We start from the raw sequence: 20,854 nt of genomic DNA on the forward strand, positions 1-20,854 counted from the left end.
TCAATCTGTTTCTCTGAGTACACAGCTGTGTCTGGGTAGGAGACAAATGCAGCTGCCTTTGCTTGAGTTTCAGCTGATGTAATTGATTGAAGTGTTGGTTTGAGGGTTAGGTTTGGGATATAGATATGGGATGGGAGAAGCTCTCTAGTTAAGACCTGCATTTCATCTGTGTCCGTTCTGACTGGCAAAAGCTAGCAAGAAGATTCTGGAGCCATTGAAGTTGCTTGTCAACACGTTCTCTCTTTAAGGAAGCACTAATTAGACCCTTTTGACCGATATTGTGCCCAGTCTCATTACTCTCTCTTTTTGTTATGGAATGTTATTGAGAAGGCTGTGGCAAGACCTTTCCAGCAGAATCTGAAGTACTGTTTGTCCATGATTTTAGCTGATTCGGCTTTAGGTCTGGGTTGGGTTGAAAGACTGCATGAATGCAGTTGGTTGGTAATCTGTTGATGATAGATGGGAGGTGTGTGTGCTTATACAGATGACCAGAAGGAAGTGGTGACCTGCCTTTGGACCCCAGCAGGAGTGGATGAGTGACTGTGTTCCTTTCGTTTTGACAGATTCAAGGGGTTATTGGTTAGCTACTCTCCTCTGCATCGAGAGCTTTCTTAGGCAGAGTTTCACAGGGTTCCCTTCTGTTGCCATCCTGTTCAATGTGCGTATGAGCTTGTGTTTGCTAAGAAAAAGTTGTATTCTCAACTCAAGTCAGGTAACTCACAGTAACAAACATGAGGTGAAATCCTAGTGGCGACCAGGCAGATTGTCTTTTAACTTGTGTTAAAGTCAGTCTGCCTAATCTTCACTAGGATTTTATCTCATGTTAGTTTCAGAGTTAACTAACGTGAATTAAGAATTCCTAGTAAAAATACACCCAATAGGGTAACTAGGAAGGAAACATGGGCAGCTTCATCCTCTGTCAGCAGTTCTCCACCAGGGGTCTGTGGCCCTTTGGAGGTCCCCAGGCCTTTTCAGGGGGTCCGTCAAGCAGGGCCGCTCAGAGCCCCAGCGGCTGAAGCTTGGAGTCCTGAGTCCTGGTACCCTCTGGGGTGGACCCCCCTGCCCCTGCCTTGGGGGGGTTAAAGCCCGGAGCCCTAAGCCTCAGCACTCCATGGGGCAGAAGCCCCAGCAGAAACTGCCCTGCAGGGTAGAAGCCACCCCACGAGGCTAAATCCCTAAGCCACCCCCACCTCCCAGTGTGGCTAAAGCCCCAAGACCTTGAAACCCCCCCTCAGCCCCACGGAGCAGTAACCCCCACCACACACAGCCGAAAACCAGAAGCCCCCACAGCTGAAGCCTGGTGCTGCCACCCCTCCCCGCTCTCCCCCCGCTAAACCCCCCAGCCGCAGGGCCACGGAGTTTTTATAGTAGGTGGGGGGGGGACTCTGAAAGGAAAAGGCTGAGAACCCCTGTTCTCTGTGCTGCTTGTCACCCAGCTTGATATCTCCATCTCCCTCAGACTAGTCTGTGTGGATGAGTGATTTGCCTAGTGCTAAGTGGCAATCTGTGGCTTTCAGGCTGGTTACTTGACTCAGTTTAGACAAGACTTAGAGGAGCAACTGGGAAAAGTGCTAAGATATTGTTGCCCCATGCCTGCCATTGGTATACAAAGCTCACAGCCTGGAGGTGTTGTGGTTGCTGAAATCAGCTGCGGCGCTTAAACTAGTCCAGTCCCCTGTGACTTAAAGGAAGGGGCATTCTCATGAAGCTACCTGCCAGTCCAGCACTGGCTTTTCCTCTACTTCAGCAGCGCCAGAGTCAGTTGACAAGGCAAACTTTAAGGCCTTTTTCCATTCAGGCTTTTGAGAGGTGTGTAATTGGAGGGGGGGCGGAGGCGGGGGTTGATCGTCATGACAGGTTAATATAGATAAGGTGGACTTTATTTTTTCATTGATTGATCTTATACATTTTATACGTTAGTTTTTATGACACATGTGCCTAGAACAAGTGGGTAGGCATGTCATAAAGTGAGTGGAATAAAATAAATATTATCAGATGATGGAGATGCGTCCTCAAGTAGATAAATCATGAGAGATGCAGAAAGTTGCAATTTTAGAGTATGCTTGAAAATAGCAGGGTGCCTGAACTTGCCTTGTTTGCATCTGGTTTTGGAAGCAAAGTAGGCTGGGTTGGGATGTCAGTGCTTGGATATGGAGACCGCTAAAGGCAAAAGGAGCCTGCAGATTCACCAGGTAGTTCTTATGCAGCAGCACAACATTTGAGAGAGAGAGAGAGAGAGAAAGTCAATTTGTTTGAGCAGCTTTTCTGAAGGCAGTGAGACTGTGATGAGCCAAAACTTGCCTTCTGTGGCGCTCCCTCCAGTCTATGAGAGCTTCCCACTTTCTTCTGATTGCCCTTTTTCCAGGGAGCTCTGGAATTTGGGTGGGGGAAGATGCCAGCTGATGTCTCTGTGAGCAGTGAGGACTAGTGGGGATGAGCCATTGTGCTGAGGCATTCGTGACAACTAATGAGAGAGAATACACGATGGCAGCTTTAATAGAGGCCTCCAGCAATATTTCCTGCCCTGGAAACAGTTTGGGATATAGCATCTGTACTCCTTCCCACCCATGCTATGTGTTTCCTGCCTACTGCTACTCCACTTCCCTTGATGTCTCTGAGGCCTTGTCTACACTACAGGGGGGAAGATCAATCTAAGCCCTGGTCTACACTGGGGGGATCGATCTAAGTTACGCAACTTCAGCTATGCGAATAACGTAGCTGAAGTCAACGTACTTAGATCTACTCGCCGCGGTGTCTTCACTATGGTGAGTCGACTGCTGCTGGTCCCCCGTCGAGGCTGCCTGCACCTCTGGTGGTGGTGAAGTACAGGAGTCAACGGGAGAGTGCTCGGGGGTTGATTATCACATCTAGACTAGATGCGATAAATCGACCCCCCACTGGATCGACCTGCCGGATCAGTGGGTAATGTAGACATAGCTGAAGTTGTGTAACTATGGGTATGTGAATAATGTAGCTGAAGTTGACGTACTTAGATCTACTTACCGCGGGGTCCACACTACGCTATGTTGACAGGAGACGCTCTCCCATTGACTCCCCTTCTCGTTCAGGTGGAGTACAGGACTTGATGGGAGAGTGATCTGCAGTCGATTTAGTGGGTTTTCACTAGACCTGCTAAATCAACTGCCGATGCATCGATTGCCATGTGTCGATCCTCCAGTAAGTGTAGACAAGCCCTGAGACAGAGATGGGAAAGGGACCAGAACAAAGCAACCTTAGGGCTTGTCTACACTTACCAGGGGTTCGACGTGCAGCGATCGATGCATCGATGGTTGATTTACTGGGTCTAGTGAAGAGACCCACTAAATTGACCGCAGATCGCTCTCCCGTCAACTCCTGTACTCCACCTGAACGAGAAGTGCAAGGGGAGTTGACGGGAGAGTATCTTGCATCGACATCACATAGTGTGGACCCCGTGGTAAGTAGATCTAAGTACGTCAACTTAGGCCTTGTAGTTGAAGTCATCTTTCCAGTGGCCAGAAGAGGTGATTTGTTACACTTACAAAGTGTCTGTGCTATAGTATCACCAAAACTAGCACTGTATCAGGAAAACTAGTACAACCAGAGAGTAGGCTTCAGCCTACAATTTTTAGGCCTCAGATGAGGGGATTATTAACAGAGAAGGTAGGTTGATTTGAGTGTGATAAGAACCATTTTGCATTTGAATGCAGACAATCCTAGTTCAATGTTTTGTGTGTGCGTGCAACGATTCCGTATAAATAAGCATAATCCTTTATTTAGTGTTAATTAGCACGGGTGACTTCTTATATCCTGCACTCATTTTCCAGACTAGCCTCATCACCCTTTATTTATTCTTACCAGAATGCTCTTACTCATTAGCTGTTCTTGATTTTAAAATCAAAATGTCTCCTCAGCCAGAGCTAACCTTAGAGTTGCAGTGGCATATAACTTTACAAAATTGCCACCTTTTGGGCTGCAACTTCTCAGCTCGGAGGTTTTCTATTTTTTAAAGAAAAAGGAAGTTCAGCTCTAACGTATAAGGATCAAACATTCAAATAAATGCATGTAACTATTTTTGGCAAAATACTTTTAAAATGCACTATTTATACTTCATCTTTCTTTCCTCTTCCCCTTTGAGCGATCTCTTCCCCCTCCCTCCCCGCCCTAGCCCCCCCCCAACCACTGTTAATTGCCCTTAGTTACTTCAGCATGAATGTAAAGTTGGAAAATTCCAAGATAAGGCTTCCACAGCAAATTTAATTCTGCCCAATTATGTGTGTCTGTTGCATTTGCGTCTTTTTGTTAAATAGCAACTTATAGCATGTACCTTGTAGACATAGTTATTAGGCACATTTTTTACAAGTACTAAAATTAGACTTGGCAGAATTCAATTTTTTTTTTATTTTACAGATATTGATAATTTTTATTGATTTAAATTTTCACAGCTTTGGGGAATTGTGGGGTGGGCAGACAGTTTTTTAATGATAGCAGATGTTGATATGCAAAAAGTTAGTTTTATAACAGTTAAAACACCAATTGTCAACCTCGCATGTCAAAATATGTAAAGTAAATATTCTTAAATCAAACTCTAATAAAAGTTCTTAGGCAAAGTTAGAAAAACGCTGCTTAGCTGTACATTTTGATGATTGATCAAAATGTTTTTTAATCAGTTTTTGTGTGTAGGGTGAGATCTACATTTGCCAATACTTACTAATAAAAATCTAATCCATGCACACCTAACTGAAATGTAAATTGTGGAAGTCACGCACAATGGGTTGTGTTAATTAAAATAGCCACAGTTAGCTCCAGAAATATGTTGACATTCGTGGTGAAGATAATGTAAATATAGATATGGAAAAGGTGTCTCACATAGTGTCGTGAAAGTCATCAAACTGTGTTGGACCATTACTCTGAAAGTAAACTTTTTTTGTAATTGAACGATGTTACTAAGGTCCCAATCCTACAAACACTTATTTATGCCCATATATAACTTAAGCACATGCGTAGTCAGGCTGATTTCAGTAGGGCTCCTCACATGCATGAAGTTCTGCACATGCATACATGTGTGCAGGATTGGGTCCTAAGGTGGCACTTGAACATGCTCTCAAAAAATAAAACTATTACTACTTGTACCGTGGTCAGGCACAAGTAGTCAGAACAGGGCATAGAGCTACAGAGGAGTGGACGAGATGACCTCTCGAGATCCCTTCCAATTCTGTGATTCTATGAAAAGCCAAAGCTTCTGTCCTGTGAGCTAAAGAAATGGTTCCACTATTTTAGGAACTAAAAATTGAGCAGTAAATAGTCATGGGACATGTATAAACAAATGAATTTATTTGATCACTTAGAACCAGACCAAAGTGCGACCACTGACACTGTTCCTATGACGTGGTGATTTTTTTGGGGAGAAAAATTAATTCAGTTGAAGAAAGCCTGTTCACTGTGGGCCTAATCCAAAGCCCAGTGTAGTCAGTGGAAAGACCCACCTCTTGACTTTAGCAGATTGTGGATCATGTCCTATATTCTTTGTTTTCTTAATGGGCCCACTTAAGATAGAAAGAGTAAAGAGTTAAGGCATATGATCCATCTTAACTATACCCCATTTGCCAAAGTATTGTGACGTTTACAGTAAATGTAATGGAATGCTCAGGTCTAAGACCCTTCACATGCAAACACAACATAGTGATTACGAACAGTCTTTTGTTTAGCTCACTTTCCTTATGCTCGTTGATTGGAAGGCTTGGTCTTCACTAGTAAACAGTCTAACTCCTAGTGTAGACAATGGTATGTCAACAGAAGGGCTTCTTTCATCGACATAGCTATTGCCTTTTGCGGGGGTGGATTACCTAAGCTGATGGGAGAAGCCCTCATGTCCATGTAGGTAGGATCTCCACTGAAGCACTACAGCACAGCACAGCCACTTCAGCTTTTTAAGTGTAGACAAGCCCTAAGGCTGGGTCCTTAACTCACCACTATAGGATTAGGTACTGCGGATATCTAAACAATATGTAAGACTACATATTGCATGAGTTTACCCTTTTTTGCCAACATAGAACAAATTAACATAATATACAAATCTTCACCATCCTCTTCCATCATGAGGGCAGTGTTTTCTCTGGAAACTTTTATAAAAGACAGCAGATATAGCGATATTGGAGAAAATATAGAACAAGTCATCTACAGCATGCAAGTGTGTGGGTGTTCTGCAACATCCAAAATGGAATAAAATGCTATTCACTACAAACATTTGTATTGTAGTCTTCACCATGGTGTCTGGGTGTTGGATCTTTATTTCACTTTATTAACATCAAAAAGAAGTTGCTATCCAAAAAGCTCTTAGTGTTTTTCCAAAATGTAAAATACATATATGGTTTAGATTAAGACAAATTTTGTTTTAGTTTAAGAATATTTTATATATATACACACACACACACACAGGGCCGGCTCCAGGCACCAGCTTTCGAAGCAGGTGTTTGGGGCGACATTCCGAATGGGGGGGGGGAGGGGGCAGTCCGTGTCCCATGGTGGCAATTCGGCGGCAGGTCCTCCAGGAACCTTTACTGTAAATGGAATTTCTCTATAACAGGAGAGCCAGGGCAAACCCTTCCTTTTCATTTCGGAGTGGTAATGGAGTCTCTCATCGTCTTCTGCAGTTGTGGTAGTTCAGGGTGGGATGGAGAGTAGGTTCTGGAAGTCCATAGCTTTACTCTCTATGGGAAGCAGCTGTAGCTAAATCAGCTCCTCTTCATTTCCAGTTGGCAGCAGTTGTAGCAAGGCTGGAAACAAGAGAAATCTTGTCTCTCTCCAGGGCAGTGGTTCCTTCCCTGCATTTTCCCTGCTTAGCTAGAGTAGGTGATGAGAGGAAGGTAATATTGTAAAACTTATTGCCATGCTTTTTAAAAAAATCTGGAAAGGAAAAAAGAGATTTGGTGCTGCTTTAAGGCATAAGGAAGGCCTGACAGGCTTTTTTCCTCTCCTTATTCACTTGATATTCCTCAGATAGAAGAACAAACGGGCGGGGGTGTGGGGAATCAGAAAACCCATTAAGTTCCTTGCAAACACAATAAAGAACCGAAAAAGAGACCCCCCTTTTTTTTCCTCCCTTTTCTGTGTTACCTTTTAAATCTGAGTCTGGCACATAAGAATATTATGTGGTTTCACAGTTATACCAATGTTCTGCTTCTTTGCAACATTCCTTATATCTTTTTTTATGTGATAATTCTTGGAGAATGTATTATTCATAACATTATTTCAGTGGAAAGGTTTTTTTAAAATAGTTATCAGACTAAAGGTAAAATGCTTGAGCGCACATACCCTAAACATATGGAGAGAGAACCTTTTAGATGCAAGCTGTATATTCTTAAAGGCATCTTAGATTTAGAATAAGCTTTTAAAATGTTTTCAGGCTGCCTTTCTTCTCTTCTGTTCACTACTTCTTGACCCTCCCAGGACACTATACAGTAGTGATTTTTTGTCTTAATTAGCATGTTGAACTGAAACTACATCTGTCCAAATTCTCCCTTTGTCTCCTATTGCTTACGCTTACATGATACCAAGGCTTTTAACTAATTTGAACCCATCAATTAAACATTGTAGTCTTTGAATCTCCCATTCAGGGAGAAGAAGCAATTTCTGTGGGCTATGCTAGCTCTGACTCAGTGCTTTAATATACTGAAGTTCTTGTGCAGTGCATCGGATAGGATATAATTTAATGGAAATTGGCAAGACTACAGTGTTTAGACAGAGCTGGTCACAGCAGTTTCAGGAAGAGAGAACAGAACAGTGTGTTTGTTAAATGATGCCTATGTCCAGTTTGTGATTATTATTCAGCAGGGAGACGGAAGTGCAATTTGTGCACGCTTCTAGATAACTGAATTAATGGTGACAGTAACACAACGAGGCCTCTACAAATTAAAAAAAATTCCAGAATACCTTGCTTCACAACCACTTGTCCAAAATGAGCACATACAATGTAAAGTCCAGCTTCTAATGGTTGAGTGTTCAGCAGATGAAATAGCAATGCATATTAAATTCCCAAGCTGATGACTTAAGTCTGTGTGTGTGTGTGTCTGTGCGACTGTGTTAAAGTTAACCTTTGCAAATCAACACGCAAAGAAAAGAAGTTCATTGTGGCGCAGTGGTGTAATTTATAGTTGTCTGAAGTATTGCAGAGATCTGCGAATGTCTTTTATTTGTTGCAGTGCCCATATTCAGCTAGCCAAGGACCAAATAAGAGGCTCAACAGGAATCTCTTTAGTGTTCTCTGTTGCCACTCTTTTTAGTGGCAGTGGGATTTCTTGCTCACTCAGAGTCCCAAGATATGCAGACCTTTCCTCTTGGCTGAATGGCAGATCGATTCAGCTTCCTCAAAAGTTAATCAGTGCTGCTTTGTGCAGCACAATACTACCCACCAAATGCTAATGGAGCGAGTGCATCCATGGTGCGTCCGGTATATCAGGGCTAGGAAAGAAAAGAATAACGTTCTCACAGGGTTTTATTTCTTTTCCTTTTTAGTAGATTTTTGAAACTGGCAGAATCATTTTCCATTTCCCTAAAATAGCAGCCCACTTCACTTTGTTTTTGTACTTTGAAACTTCATAGCAAAGTCTGAAATGGATGTGCCTGTAAAATGCGTAAAGGCTTGGCACAGCTCTGACATGGTGCATCATAGATTTTTCTTTCCTCCAGATTGCATAACTTCTTGTTGTTTATCTGTAGCATCAAGAACCATTGCTGCAATGATCCCCCTACAGTGGTGTAATTGTGCTAGTAAAGTGTACCTAGTGTTATTTTAATGAAAAATTGTGTGTGATTAACTGCACACAACTCTTAAAAAAAAATACAAGTAAGTAATTCTTATTATAGGCTGTCAGGTGCAAAATGTCAACATTACTAAGATACCCAGTTTAGCTAGAGACCACCAAATTAGCCACAGCCTTAATTGCAAAGATGCAAGGAATTGATATGATTTTGGAGAGGCTTAATTTCGGTAATTTCCACCTGAATTGTTTCAGGGAGAAATATTTGACAGTTTAGCTCTTATGATTTAAACTTAAATGAGCTGTCTTCAGAGGTTTTGAGTAATTTTCCACTGTTAGGTTAATTCTGGAGTCTTGGGACTTTCCTGCCACAAAAGCACAATGCATGATATGAAGGGTTAAATGTTTAATGAAATTCTTACTACTTTTTTTAACCTTCCACCTTTATGGTTTTGAATTTGACAGAAAAATATAAGTGGTTAATTTTGAAAATAATACAATCTTTTCTACAGTTTATGCCAAAGTTCTGAGTCTTTGTAGCAAACCAAATGCTTCTGCTTTCTATAAACTGGTTTTACAGAGAAGAAAGTCCGTAAGAACATCTGGCACTTAAACTGACACTGCCATCTTGTTTTTTTTAAAAATAAAAATTTAAAAATACAAAAGCTAATTTTCTGAGATAATCCTTTAAATAATATGTCATGAATAACGGTCTGTTATTGGAGGGGGGCAGTGTGGCTGGTAGCAATGTCTACTGTTAGGGTTGCCTGATACTTATCTTTACATCTCTGTTTTCAGTTGCTTATAACATTGCCAAACTTTAACTGTTTGGGCTGAAATTGTCCATACTGGGAGTCTGTCTCAGGTTGAATATTTTTGGAAATATTCAGCCAAAAGTCTTCAACAGTTTTTGAGAACAAGGCCAGAAAAAAAATCATTGTTTTGCCCATGTGAAATTCTGGCAGCCTTTTCTCTGCAAAGCTCTAGTGTCCTCTGCCTTTAACAAATTCCATCCCTGCCACATTTCAGGGACTTGCCTTTTGCCTTCCTCATGAAAAAATGCTGCTATTTGACCATGTTATAAGCCCTTTTGAAAATCATAATTTACACATGCTGAGTAGAGACTTCCCAGAGCTATGCAACTAAAAATGGCAAATATTCAATCCACACTGAGCATGCCTCGGGGCTGCAGGAGGCTGAACAGGATTTTCCCTGTGACTGCAGATCTCTGTGCCAGGACCGTGCATAGAAGAGGAGACAAGAAGGGTGTCTCTCCTGCACGCTTATCGACCCTTCTGCTGGGTCCGAGCATTGTGGAGGCGGAAGTCTCCTGCATCAACTGCACGGGGGGACAAAAGCCGGATCTGAGGATGAGATGGGGGAAGTAGGTTGGGACAAGGAGCTGGAGTGGGGTGGGAGGCAACTGGGGCTGAAGGCTGAGAGGAAAACTGAAACTGTAGTTGGGATGTGGAGAGGAGACTGGGACTGGCTGGGCAAGGAGATCAGGAATGAGAGCCAGGCGGGCAAAGAAGACTGGGACATGTTGATCAGGATATTATGCCTGTAAGGTAAAGTATCCCTGGCCTGCAACCAGTTGGCTGAAAGAAAGGAGTGGGGGAAGAGGGAGGGGAACAGATCTGACAGGCAGGGAGGGAGTTTGGGGAGAACTGGCACTGGCCAGAGAGACTGGGACAAGGAGCCACAGGGGTTGGGAGACTGAGATTGGATGAGGAGCCTGGGGGAGAGAAATTAGGACTTAGGAACCCATGGGGGAGATGGAGATCATGGGTGAGGAAGCAACTGTAGGCCAGTGAAGGGGTCAGAATCAGATCAGGGAGAGGAGCCGGTAGGGGGGGAATCAGGAATGGGGAGGATAGGCAAGGAATGGGACTTGAGCATGAGGGGTGAAGGAGAAGACTATGACTGCACCTGGGAGTCTGGAAAGGGAGACTAGAACTTCCTTGGCAATGAGAATTTATTTGGTTGAGGAGAATGGGACTGGGAGGAGAAGACAGGAACGGGAAAGAGAGAGGACAGGAATGGGGCAGAAGGGATCAAGTGGGGTGAGAGGGGAGGCAGAAGTGTGTGCCCACTCAAGCACATTTCCCAGCCTCCTTCACTACACAGCATCCACGTTCTGCAACAAATGAGGCAGAGATCCTGTAGAGAACAGCCTCCTTCAGTACACTACCCTGATCATCTCATGTGGAAAAATAGTACATGCTTATGTAACTAAAGACTGAATTGTTACCCCTTGTGACCAAGCTACTAGTGAAAATTTTGGGATCTTGTAAGTTGTTCAGTCAGGAGGAGAAATTGATGATGGAGTCAGGTATTTCTTTGATGCAATCCTGTTTATGTACAAAGAATGTACAGAAAGTCCTGTTTCCCTGAACACAGTAGGAATAAAACAACACGAGAGTATGTTAGCTCCCATTTCCAAGCCCCCTTTCCAGTCAGCACTTAGCCCAAAATCTCCCTCATAGCTTTTCTCAGGGCCATGTTCCCAGTGCTTGTCCCCACTCTATCCTTAGCTTTTCTGCTGTTTCTTAGTTCTCTGGTGTTCATCACTGCTTTACCTTCTCCCTTTTGCACAGTCACACTTTCTATTAAAACAATACCCAATGACTCCTCTCCACCCACATAGTTGAAATTCCTGATCAGCCTCACCTGTTCCTGTGTTTGGTTAGAGATCCCTATTGTTTCAGCTACCTGCTTCTCTAAAAGAGCTTAATGACTTCTTACAGCTATCTTAAATGAAGGGCAGCAGTTATACCCTCTAGATTCAATGAGGTTTAACCCAGCAGTAGCCTAACAGCATCATCATGCATACACCCAAGGGAGCTGAATTAAGGCTGCACATGCAACCTTAATTCTGCCACTTCCTATCTTTTGAGTGCTTGAATTTGCAACCTTAATAATATTCTTTATAGTTTTTGTGTGTGTAATATATATACATACATGGATATTTTTGCTGCTGATATTTAGAAATTTATTTTGGGTAAGTCCATGAGTAAAAACACCAAGACCCCATTCTGAAACTGAAGTGTTTTATCTGGCAGTCCAACCCCACGCTATCAATTGCAGGATTGGCGCCTCTCCTTCCTTTTTAGTGCACACACCCACCAACTACAAGCTCAGTTTTGCTGCTCCGACTGCAAATCACCCTTTTGCAGGACCATTGTTAAAGTATGAGTTCTCCCCGACCGTAGAGGAAAGTGTGGTGCCCTCAAGTTGCTGCAGAAGTCAGGAAGCACAATTGACTGAGATGAAGGATGGTCCAGTAGTTAGGACAGTACCCTAGGAATTGGGAGATCCAGGTTCAATTTCTTGTTCCTCCACAGACTTCCTATTGCGACCTTGGGCAAGTCTCTGAGCCTCAGTTCCCCATCTGTAAAGTGGGGATAATAACACTTCCTGACCTCACAGGGGAGTTCTGAGGATAAATGCATTTAAGATTGTGAAGTGCTTTGGAATCTGCTGATTAAAAGTGCTATTAAGAGGCAGATAGTATTATTGTCCTCAACAAAACGGTGAAACTGACTAGTATTTATTTGTATTACTGTTGCACCTAGGAGCCCTAGTCATGGAACGGGACCCTATTATGCTAGGCTCTGTACGTATGCAAAACAAAAAGATGGCCCCTGTGTTGAAGAGCTTACAATTTAAATAGACAAGACAGATCCAAGGTGCGGGAAGGAGTGTCAAGCAGGTCAAGTGAACAATGTGATGGCGTCAAAAGTCATGTTAGTTCCACAATTTTTATTTATTTATTTTTTGGTTGGTTGGGTTAGTGAGGAAGGGAGAGTGACTGAGGAGGACAGGGAGGGGAAGAGTAGGGTAAGAGGAGTGACTCTCTGAGATGAAGAGACTGTGAGGGAGAGGGAGGGTTGGTGCAAATAACCAATCAGCACAGGGCAGAGAAAGACCAGTCAGAACTATGGAAAGTTTTCCAAAGTACCAAAAGTATGCTTTGGTCAAATTCACCAAGTAAATTGAAAAACCTAGAGATTTCTTTATTCTAATCTTTGTTAGAGCATTCTTAGGTGTCACTTCTAACAATAGTAGATTCAGGGTGATTTGGGTTTTTTTAAGTTGTGTATGTACCTTTAAAAGGGACACCAATTTAAAATGTAGTCATATTCAAAAAATGAGCTAGAAGTTGTTTTCAGGTACTGTGGCTGCCTGCAGTAGCCTGTGTTTCTTTGTTGGGGGAATATTGGAGGGGTAGCCAGTTTAGCAAACATACAATCGTAGCTTGTAGACCCAAGTGCCAGATCAACTTTATATGCACAGAGACTGTGAATAATTGTTTTTAAGGAGGAACTAAAATGCAGTAAGTATATACAGTAAAATGAAATGTATACACAAATTAACAAAGATTCATGGGTGGGGAGGGAACAGAGGAGAAAATGGGTGGAGATTACTGCACTTTTAAAAGACTAACAGTTCTCTTATTATTAAGATGATAGAGCATGGTGACTGCTGAGGTTCCTTATGGGTGCTAAAAAGGCAGTAGTTTTCAGTTCTGCTGTAGAACAGAACTCATTGGTGAAAGCTCAGCCTATGAAAATGTGCTCTGCTTGGCTAAGTTTACACTAATGTGGACTTTTTTCCTTAAGGGGTGAAGAATGAGAAAGTTGAGAGGCAGGGCTTTAGTGAACAGAGAGCTTGTTGAAGCTAGGACGGCAAGGAGAAAAATCAGAGGCCTTGTTTTAGTTGGATGGAAAATGTATGGTCTGAGAGCAGAGACATGTCGCTAATTCAGGTAACTGGAAAACTAACGTTTATTGTTTGCCCTGCAGTTCAAAAGTACCTGATTCCTCTCGTGAGTTATGAATAGTTTTTGTGGGGAAGGAGGAGGAGGCTCTGCAGCGACCTCATGTATAAACTTTCTGTCTGCAGAAGCACAACAGATGTGGCAAAGTTTTATTTAGAATGCTTTGGTGGCATGTGAGTCCAGTGTCTGCAGGAAGCTGTGCTGTCCTGACATCTGAGCTGGCGATTCCTCTTTTGGCTGTGGAATTTTAGACTGCATTGGAAACAGGTCTCGCTGCATATTTTTAGTGTGTGGGCTTCGTGCAGGATTGAAATATAAAAGAGACAGATTCACAGACACACATCAATGTGCTCCCAAGCAAGAGAGAGCTCGAATTGCTGCTCCGACTTAAAACTGATCTGAAATTATTTTAACCTTTTTAAAAACCGTTGCCTGAAGTCTAACTGCATTGGCAAATTAGGGAGGAAACGATTTCTGCGTAACCCTTTTAATACTCCCTGAAGGAAGCACTGTCTCCAGATGGTTCACTGCAGCACAAAGAATCACCTGATCCTTTCATGCCGGACCTAGCACTAACCTGTGTGAACGTTTGTTGTGATGTGGTAGCGGTACCGGAGTTCCTCGAAGTATCATTTCCCGCTATCGATAAAGACCTTTGCGGGGCCTTCATAAATTAAAGCAGCATATTTACATGTGTTTACTTACGATTTCAGCATTAAATCTGTGTGTGCATGAGAGAGAGGGAGAGACGTTTTTCAAGGTGAATGAAGATAGACAAGTAATATGTCTTCCAACTTGTAATGTTTAGTCTGTGCTACGAGTAGAATGTCATTATCTTTTGCTTTTCCGCTGTATAGTTTAGCCAGAAGTAGCTTGTTTTATTTTATTTTAAATGTATTGATTTTGGGTTTTTTCCCTACAGAAAAAGAGGAAGGTGTTCTGAGTGGAGACGATGACAAAGAACATAAAGATCCCTATTTTGTGGAAACTCCTTACGGCTACCAGTTAGACTTGGATTTTCTCAAGTATGTGGATGATATACAAAAGGGAAACACGATTAAGAAATTAAATATCCAGAAGAAGAGGAAACTAGTACCAACTTTTACAGGTACCAAGAACGCCAGTGGCCAATACAGTGGGTGGACCTCAACAGAGTCTCTCTCTTCATCAAACAGTGATGAGAATAAGCAGTCCTCCTTTGCAGCAAGGAATCAAGTAGCATCGTCTGTCACTGCAAGGCCATCAATTTCCTTTGAAGCCTCTCCTACCTTCTTAACCATTCCTGAGAGCAGACAGCTTCCCCCTCCTTCACCACAGCTTCCAAGGCACAATCTTCATGTAACAAAAACTCTCATGGAAACCCGGAGAAGACTGGAACAGGAGAAGGTTATAATGCAGGTGACTCCAGGGGATGTCCGCAGGCCCAGGATTTCCAGCTTTGGAGGCCTGGGCTCAGCAAGCTCCCTTCCTTCCTTTGTAGGATCTAGTGGGCACAATCAGATGTCTCAACAGCTTCAAAATGGTTACCAGGGTAATGGAGACTATAATGTCTATCTTGCTTCCTCTTTGGGCAGCTCCATCCGTCATAGCCCATTGAGTTCAGGAATATCGACCCCTGTGACCAATGTGAGCCCCGTGCATCTGCAGCATATCAGGGAACAAATGGCAGTTGCCCTCAAACGCCTCAAGGAGCTTGAGGAACAAGTCAAAACTATTCCTGTGCTCCAGGTCAAGATTTCAGTATTACAGGAAGAGAAAAGACAGATGATGGCAGAACGCAAAAGCCAAAGAATACCCAATCAAAATGACACTTATGGCTTCAGAAAGCGATCTTATAGTGCGGGAAATGCAGAGCAATGGGGGCATCTGTCTCAGGTCAGAAGAGGAGGTGAATTATATATAGACTGTGAGGAAGACGTGGAGCAGAACTCACAGAGGACAGAGGAGTTTAGGCAGTTGACTTTTGAAATGCAAGCATTGGAGAGAAAAATTCAGGACAGCAACTATGAAATCCCATCTAATCTTCGGATGAACAGAGAAAATCTAACAAAAGAAAGCAGGTCGGTTGCTGTGGGTGCTGATGAAAATATGAATGATGTAGTTATATATAACAGGTCTTCCCGACCATGCATGGAGGTAGCAGTGGGAACAGAGAAAGAAACTAGAGATTCTGGAGTTGGGGTGACAGAGATGATGCTTGGCATCACCACAGAAGCTGACAAAGAAATAGAGCTTCAGCAACAGACCATTGAAGCCCTAAAGGGGAAGATCTACAGATTGGAGGTTCAGTTAAAAGAAACTACTCATGATAGGGAAATGACCAAATTAAAACAAGAGCTGCAGGCAGCTGGATTTAGGAAAAAAGTGGATAAAGCATTGATGGCTCAACCTCTGGTTTTCAGCAGAATGGTGGAAGCTGTAGTACAAACAAGAGACCAAATGGTAGGAGATCATGTGGATGTTGCTGACTCCTGTGTGGGGAACCATCTACAAATGAGAGATATTGGAATCTCCTGCAGGCCTAATTTGCAGAGTACAGCTGTGGGTCCAGAACTGCTAATGAATCGGTGGCTTGTGAAGGAGAGAGCAGACATGCGTGACCAATGCATTGGGAGATCTACTGAGATGTGTGACAAGAATGTGGGCACAGAAATGAGTGTTTGTGAAACTGGCATCAACACAGAGGAGTCTGTGGATAATTTGAGTCTCTGCAAGACAAAAGCGGAAATCAAGGAAGTACGATCGATAGGTTGTGGAGACTGTTCAGTGAATGTGACTGTTTGTCCGCTAAAGGAGTGTGTGTCCCGCAGCACAAACACAGAGGTTGTTTGCACAGTAGAATCTGCAGTTATGGCCGTGCCTCAGACAGCTACCCAGCAGACCAGTACTGTATTGGCAGTGGTGAACCAGTTCACCAATACAGAAACAGCTTCACTGATGGATTCCAGCACAAACACCACTTTGAGCACTTACGATAAACAGACTAACACTGTGAATGTCGAAATGCGGACTGTAGCAGTGGGAGATGGTCGGGTAAAGGACGTAAACACATCTGCCAAAACTCGTTCCATTGGAGTGGGAACTTTGCTTTCTTGTGACTCTAGCTTTGAAAAGACCTCTGTGATAAAGACCAAGGACTGTGGAGTAGGGCAGATAAACGTTCATGAGAACTATCTAGTTGGTCTTAAAATGAGAAATATTGCGTGTGGTCCCCCACCATTATCTGTTGTGTCAGCCAGTACCAGAAGCATTGGTGTTGGGGATGAGCCTGTGTATGAACCTGTGAGCATTTTAGTGGAAAGTCCTCTCCCTCCACCTGAAATGAGGACTGGCTTGGATCACTACATTGAGCGAGTACAGAAGCTGCTGCAGGAACAACAGATGCTGCTAGCTGAAAACTACAGTGAACTGGCAGAAGCTTTTGGAGAGCCTCACTCACAGATTGAGTCTCTGAATTCTCAGCTCATAAACACCCTTTCGTCCATCAACTCTGTCATGAAATATGCAAGCACTGAAGAGCTGCGGAACTTAGATATCCAGAAACAGTGTATGGACAGAAGTGCTACCCCAGGTAAGTTGAGTGTGTGCATTCCTGTCACTCTCAGAAAGTGGAGAAGAATAGTGCTGAGCTTGGTAGAAATGATAGATAGATAGATAGATAGATAGATAGATAGATAGATAGATAGATAGATAAAACATCCGGTGATTGGGTGATGTGACAGAATTTAACTTGGAATATTTATCCATTTTTATAATTTAAGATTATTCAGATTAACATAGTTTTTGCTACCCTGTCCCTCTTTAATGGCAGAGTGCAGCTTTTTAAAACTATGGCAAGGCATGTTTGACTTTCTCCTAAGTCACATTCATCTTTTATAAGTTGAATATTCTAGCTGATGATGAGGCATCTTCAGCCTCTTTCTCAAAGGTTGGTGGTTTTGCTTCCACATTCTCCATTCATCTTCTTGTCTCCCAATTAGACCACTGTTAGGTACTGTTCCCCACTCTGTTAGCGTTGACTACCAGTGGGTCAGTAAGGAATATTTAGTAACAAGAACAACTGTGTTTCAGTAAGTGTTTGTAATAGTCTCCAGTTACAGCAGCACATTTACAAGGCATAAGTAATATTGACTACTTGGATTTTAGTGGTGCTCGGGAGAGGCTTAAATATTTTTTTTTCTTGGTGTCCTGTTTATTTTAGAATTTGCGTAATTAACTTAGGGAATTTTTTAAAAAATTCTTTTGTACCTCTGCTCACAACTTTAAAGCATAGTGTCACCTACAAAAATGTAACTAGATATTTTTCTAACAACTTTATGTCTGTGAATGCCAGCTACGTACTACTGAATTCATAATAGTTGGCTTCTTAGAGATTGTTATGAGGTCACCAACCAACAATAACTTCTGCACAATGCACTCTTCCCACAGTGAAATAGTAAAAATAAACAGTCTACTAGAAAGATAGGAAATTTGTCCAAATAGACGTGAATATCAGTCTCCTTGATACTGAGTAGGAAAAATTACTGTAATAAAAAGTCTATTTAATAGTGATTATCTAGCACACTGCTAAATGAAGCTTTTATAGTTTATTTACTATCTTAAATAAATTTCTTCTTGTAGATTTGTAAAGACAGCTGCGTAAATCTAATATTTTTCCTCTTATGCATTAATTGGAATCATTTATTAAAACTTTTAATTTACTACAGTACAGCAGTAGGCAACATTTACGCTGCGATAAAGAAAATATACTATATCCTGTCTATATCCATACAACATAATATTTTATTTACACTATTATCTTTATAATGTACACATTATACATATGACTTCATAAAGTTAATGGTACTTTAATAAGAATATCCAACAGGCATTAAAATGGCACTTAAAAATGTCAACCAGAATTTTAACAAACTGTTAATCTGCCACTCTATCCCTCACTTTTAATATATGATGTCAGACATTTAGTCTGAAGAACCTAGAAACTATCTAGGCACATGTAGAGTGGTGGATTATCTTCTAATAAAAGCATTTTTACTAGGCTTTATATTTCACATTCTTCCCAAAAATATTTAGGAAAAATTTTGTTTGAGCTTGTAATGCCATTATCTTTAGCACTGAGAGCATAGAGTAAAGTCTTTATGAATGTGATCAATCACATTCCTGGTCAGAATTACATACTACATCTTTGCACAGGTTTTGAGCTATGAATTTGTCTCTGATAATTTTAACTGTTGTGTAATTAGGTTAGGAGGTCATCATCAACTTTAAATCTAGTTGTGTATTAACTTTAAAAAATTGCTTCTATTGTAAATGATTTTTCCTGGCAAAAATCTGTGTATAGATTGTGTACAATATCTGAACTTGCTGAGCAGCTCTGTCTATTAGAGTGAATTTGGTAAATCCCTCAGTTCCTCCACTTCACCATGACGCATGATGTTCAGCACAATGAATTTACTCTGAGTTCAGCTCCCATGGTAACAGGCACATTTATAAATATCTAATTTGGGTGGATTCCCATTTTCCAAGAAAATACAGGTTCAGTTTAGCTACAGTAAAGCTTTAACCTAACTGATCAAGTCTCCTAAGCCAGAGAAAAGAGAGCTTTGGAATGACCTTTTCTGCCACGCACAGCATCATATGATACTTGGATTTGACATTCAGCAGCAACTTTAATAGTGACTTTAACTTGACTTCACCCATTTTTTAATGAAGAAAATCTTTCTTATATAAGCTGATCGGCTGCTTTTCAGAAGCATTATTTTATGCTCCAGCATCTTCACTTCAAGGGACCTGCATTTTCTTCTAGTTTTTATGTACCAGTCTCATTAACTGGTCTAATAATGGAAAGTAGCCTCTTAAAATAGAGGGACCAGAGTTAAAACAAAATTAGAAATAGGAGATCATTGTCTAAACTTGAGCTAAAGTCAACCCTGTAAAAGGATGCGTCTCGCCATATGTCTGTTTGTGCCTGGGCTGCATTTGGCCTAGTATGTTAACAATATAAATCCATTACGCGTGGCTGTTTGGTTTGATTCAAACTCTTATCTTGAAGTGGGTAATGGTTTAAAAGTATATTTTAAAATAACATGACAATCGGTCTTGTGATGCTAAACTGTATCTCCAATGTATGCATGAGGTAATAAAGAAATTATGAATGTTCCTCCAATGCTCTGGCATGAGTGATACAATGAATAACCTCTTAAAGTGCAGGTTTACTCTGAAAAGGGGCTAAAGTTACTAGTGCTTATTCTTATTGCCTTCCAGAATCAGCATTGCTGAGAGGTGAGTTGGGTTCTGTTCCTCCTTGCCCATCAACAACAGACTTGTTCATCAAGTTCCAATCAACTACACCTGTGCAAATCCATTATAGGCTGTGGTGTGTCACTAAAGGAATAATTTGATCGCTAGAACCTGTATTATTGGTGATGATTCATAGATTCATAGATATGATGTGCAAGATGGAAAGAATCCAGCTTGTCTCTCAGATCCCAAGTTGAGTTTGAAGGGCTAGTAGTTTGGAGGGGAGGTGTAAAGTAAACTTGGCACATTTGCCATGTAACTCACTGCCAGCCAGTAAATACAGAACCCAGCCTACTAACGGTAGAGTCTCACTTTTCAGAGCAAATTTGCACAAGAATACCAATGGCTTTCCCCTTTCCAGTTTTGTCAACTAAACCAAGAGGGTGAGAAAACCTGGATTTGTGCTGGAAATGGCCCACCTGATGATCACTTTAGATAAGCTATTACCAGCAGGACAGTGGGGTGGGAGGAGTTATTGTTTCATATTCTCTGTGTATATATAAAGCCTGCTGCAGTTTCCACGATATGCATCTGAGGAAGTGAGCTGTAGCTCACGAAAGCTTATGCTCTAATAAATTGGTTAGTCTCTAAGGTGCCACAAGTACTCCTTTTCTTTTTGCGAATACAGACTAACACGGCTGTTACTCTGAAACCAAGTCTGTGTCACAAGCGAGTTCCCAGCTGATTAAATTGGAAACTCCAGAAAAAGGACCCACACCTGTGAGCGCTTTCTAGACAAAAGCACTGTCATATACCATTATAACTTAGTCTTCACTCTCAAATGCTTTCATATTCCTCCTTTTAAAGTGCTGGAGGTTGACTAGGATTCTTCTAGCTCACTTGAAGCTACCCGTGCCCCAAATAACATCCTGACCAAAAGGCAGTATTTCTCACCTGTGAGGAATGTGGGGGAAGCCTTTTGGGTTTTGTTGTATCAGTGGTGGTTTTGCTTTGTTTGTGGGGTGGGGAGGAGAGAAATTCTGGAAGTGGAGGCAAAGATCAACTTTCTTTCTTCCCCTTTCTCCCTCCCTGTTCC

The 20,854-nt window shown here is 41.9% G+C and overlaps 1 protein-coding gene across 4 annotated transcripts in view; it reads left to right on the forward strand.

Moving 5' to 3' along the window:
• The window catches only part of KANK1 (KN motif and ankyrin repeat domains 1), a 170,743-nt gene that overhangs the window by 129,738 nt on the left and 20,151 nt on the right, over positions 1–20,854 (forward strand). For all 4 annotated transcript variants that reach the window (XM_073345218.1, XM_073345217.1, XM_073345219.1 and 1 more), the window contains one exon: positions 14,441–17,089. In XM_073345218.1, coding sequence (XP_073201319.1) covers positions 14,441–17,089 — 2,649 coding nt within the window. The remainder of the gene's footprint in view (positions 1–14,440; positions 17,090–20,854) is intronic.

Source organism: Lepidochelys kempii, chromosome 5, assembly GCF_965140265.1.
Source record: "Lepidochelys kempii isolate rLepKem1 chromosome 5, rLepKem1.hap2, whole genome shotgun sequence".
NCBI classification, from domain to species: Eukaryota; Metazoa; Chordata; order Testudines; family Cheloniidae; genus Lepidochelys; species Lepidochelys kempii.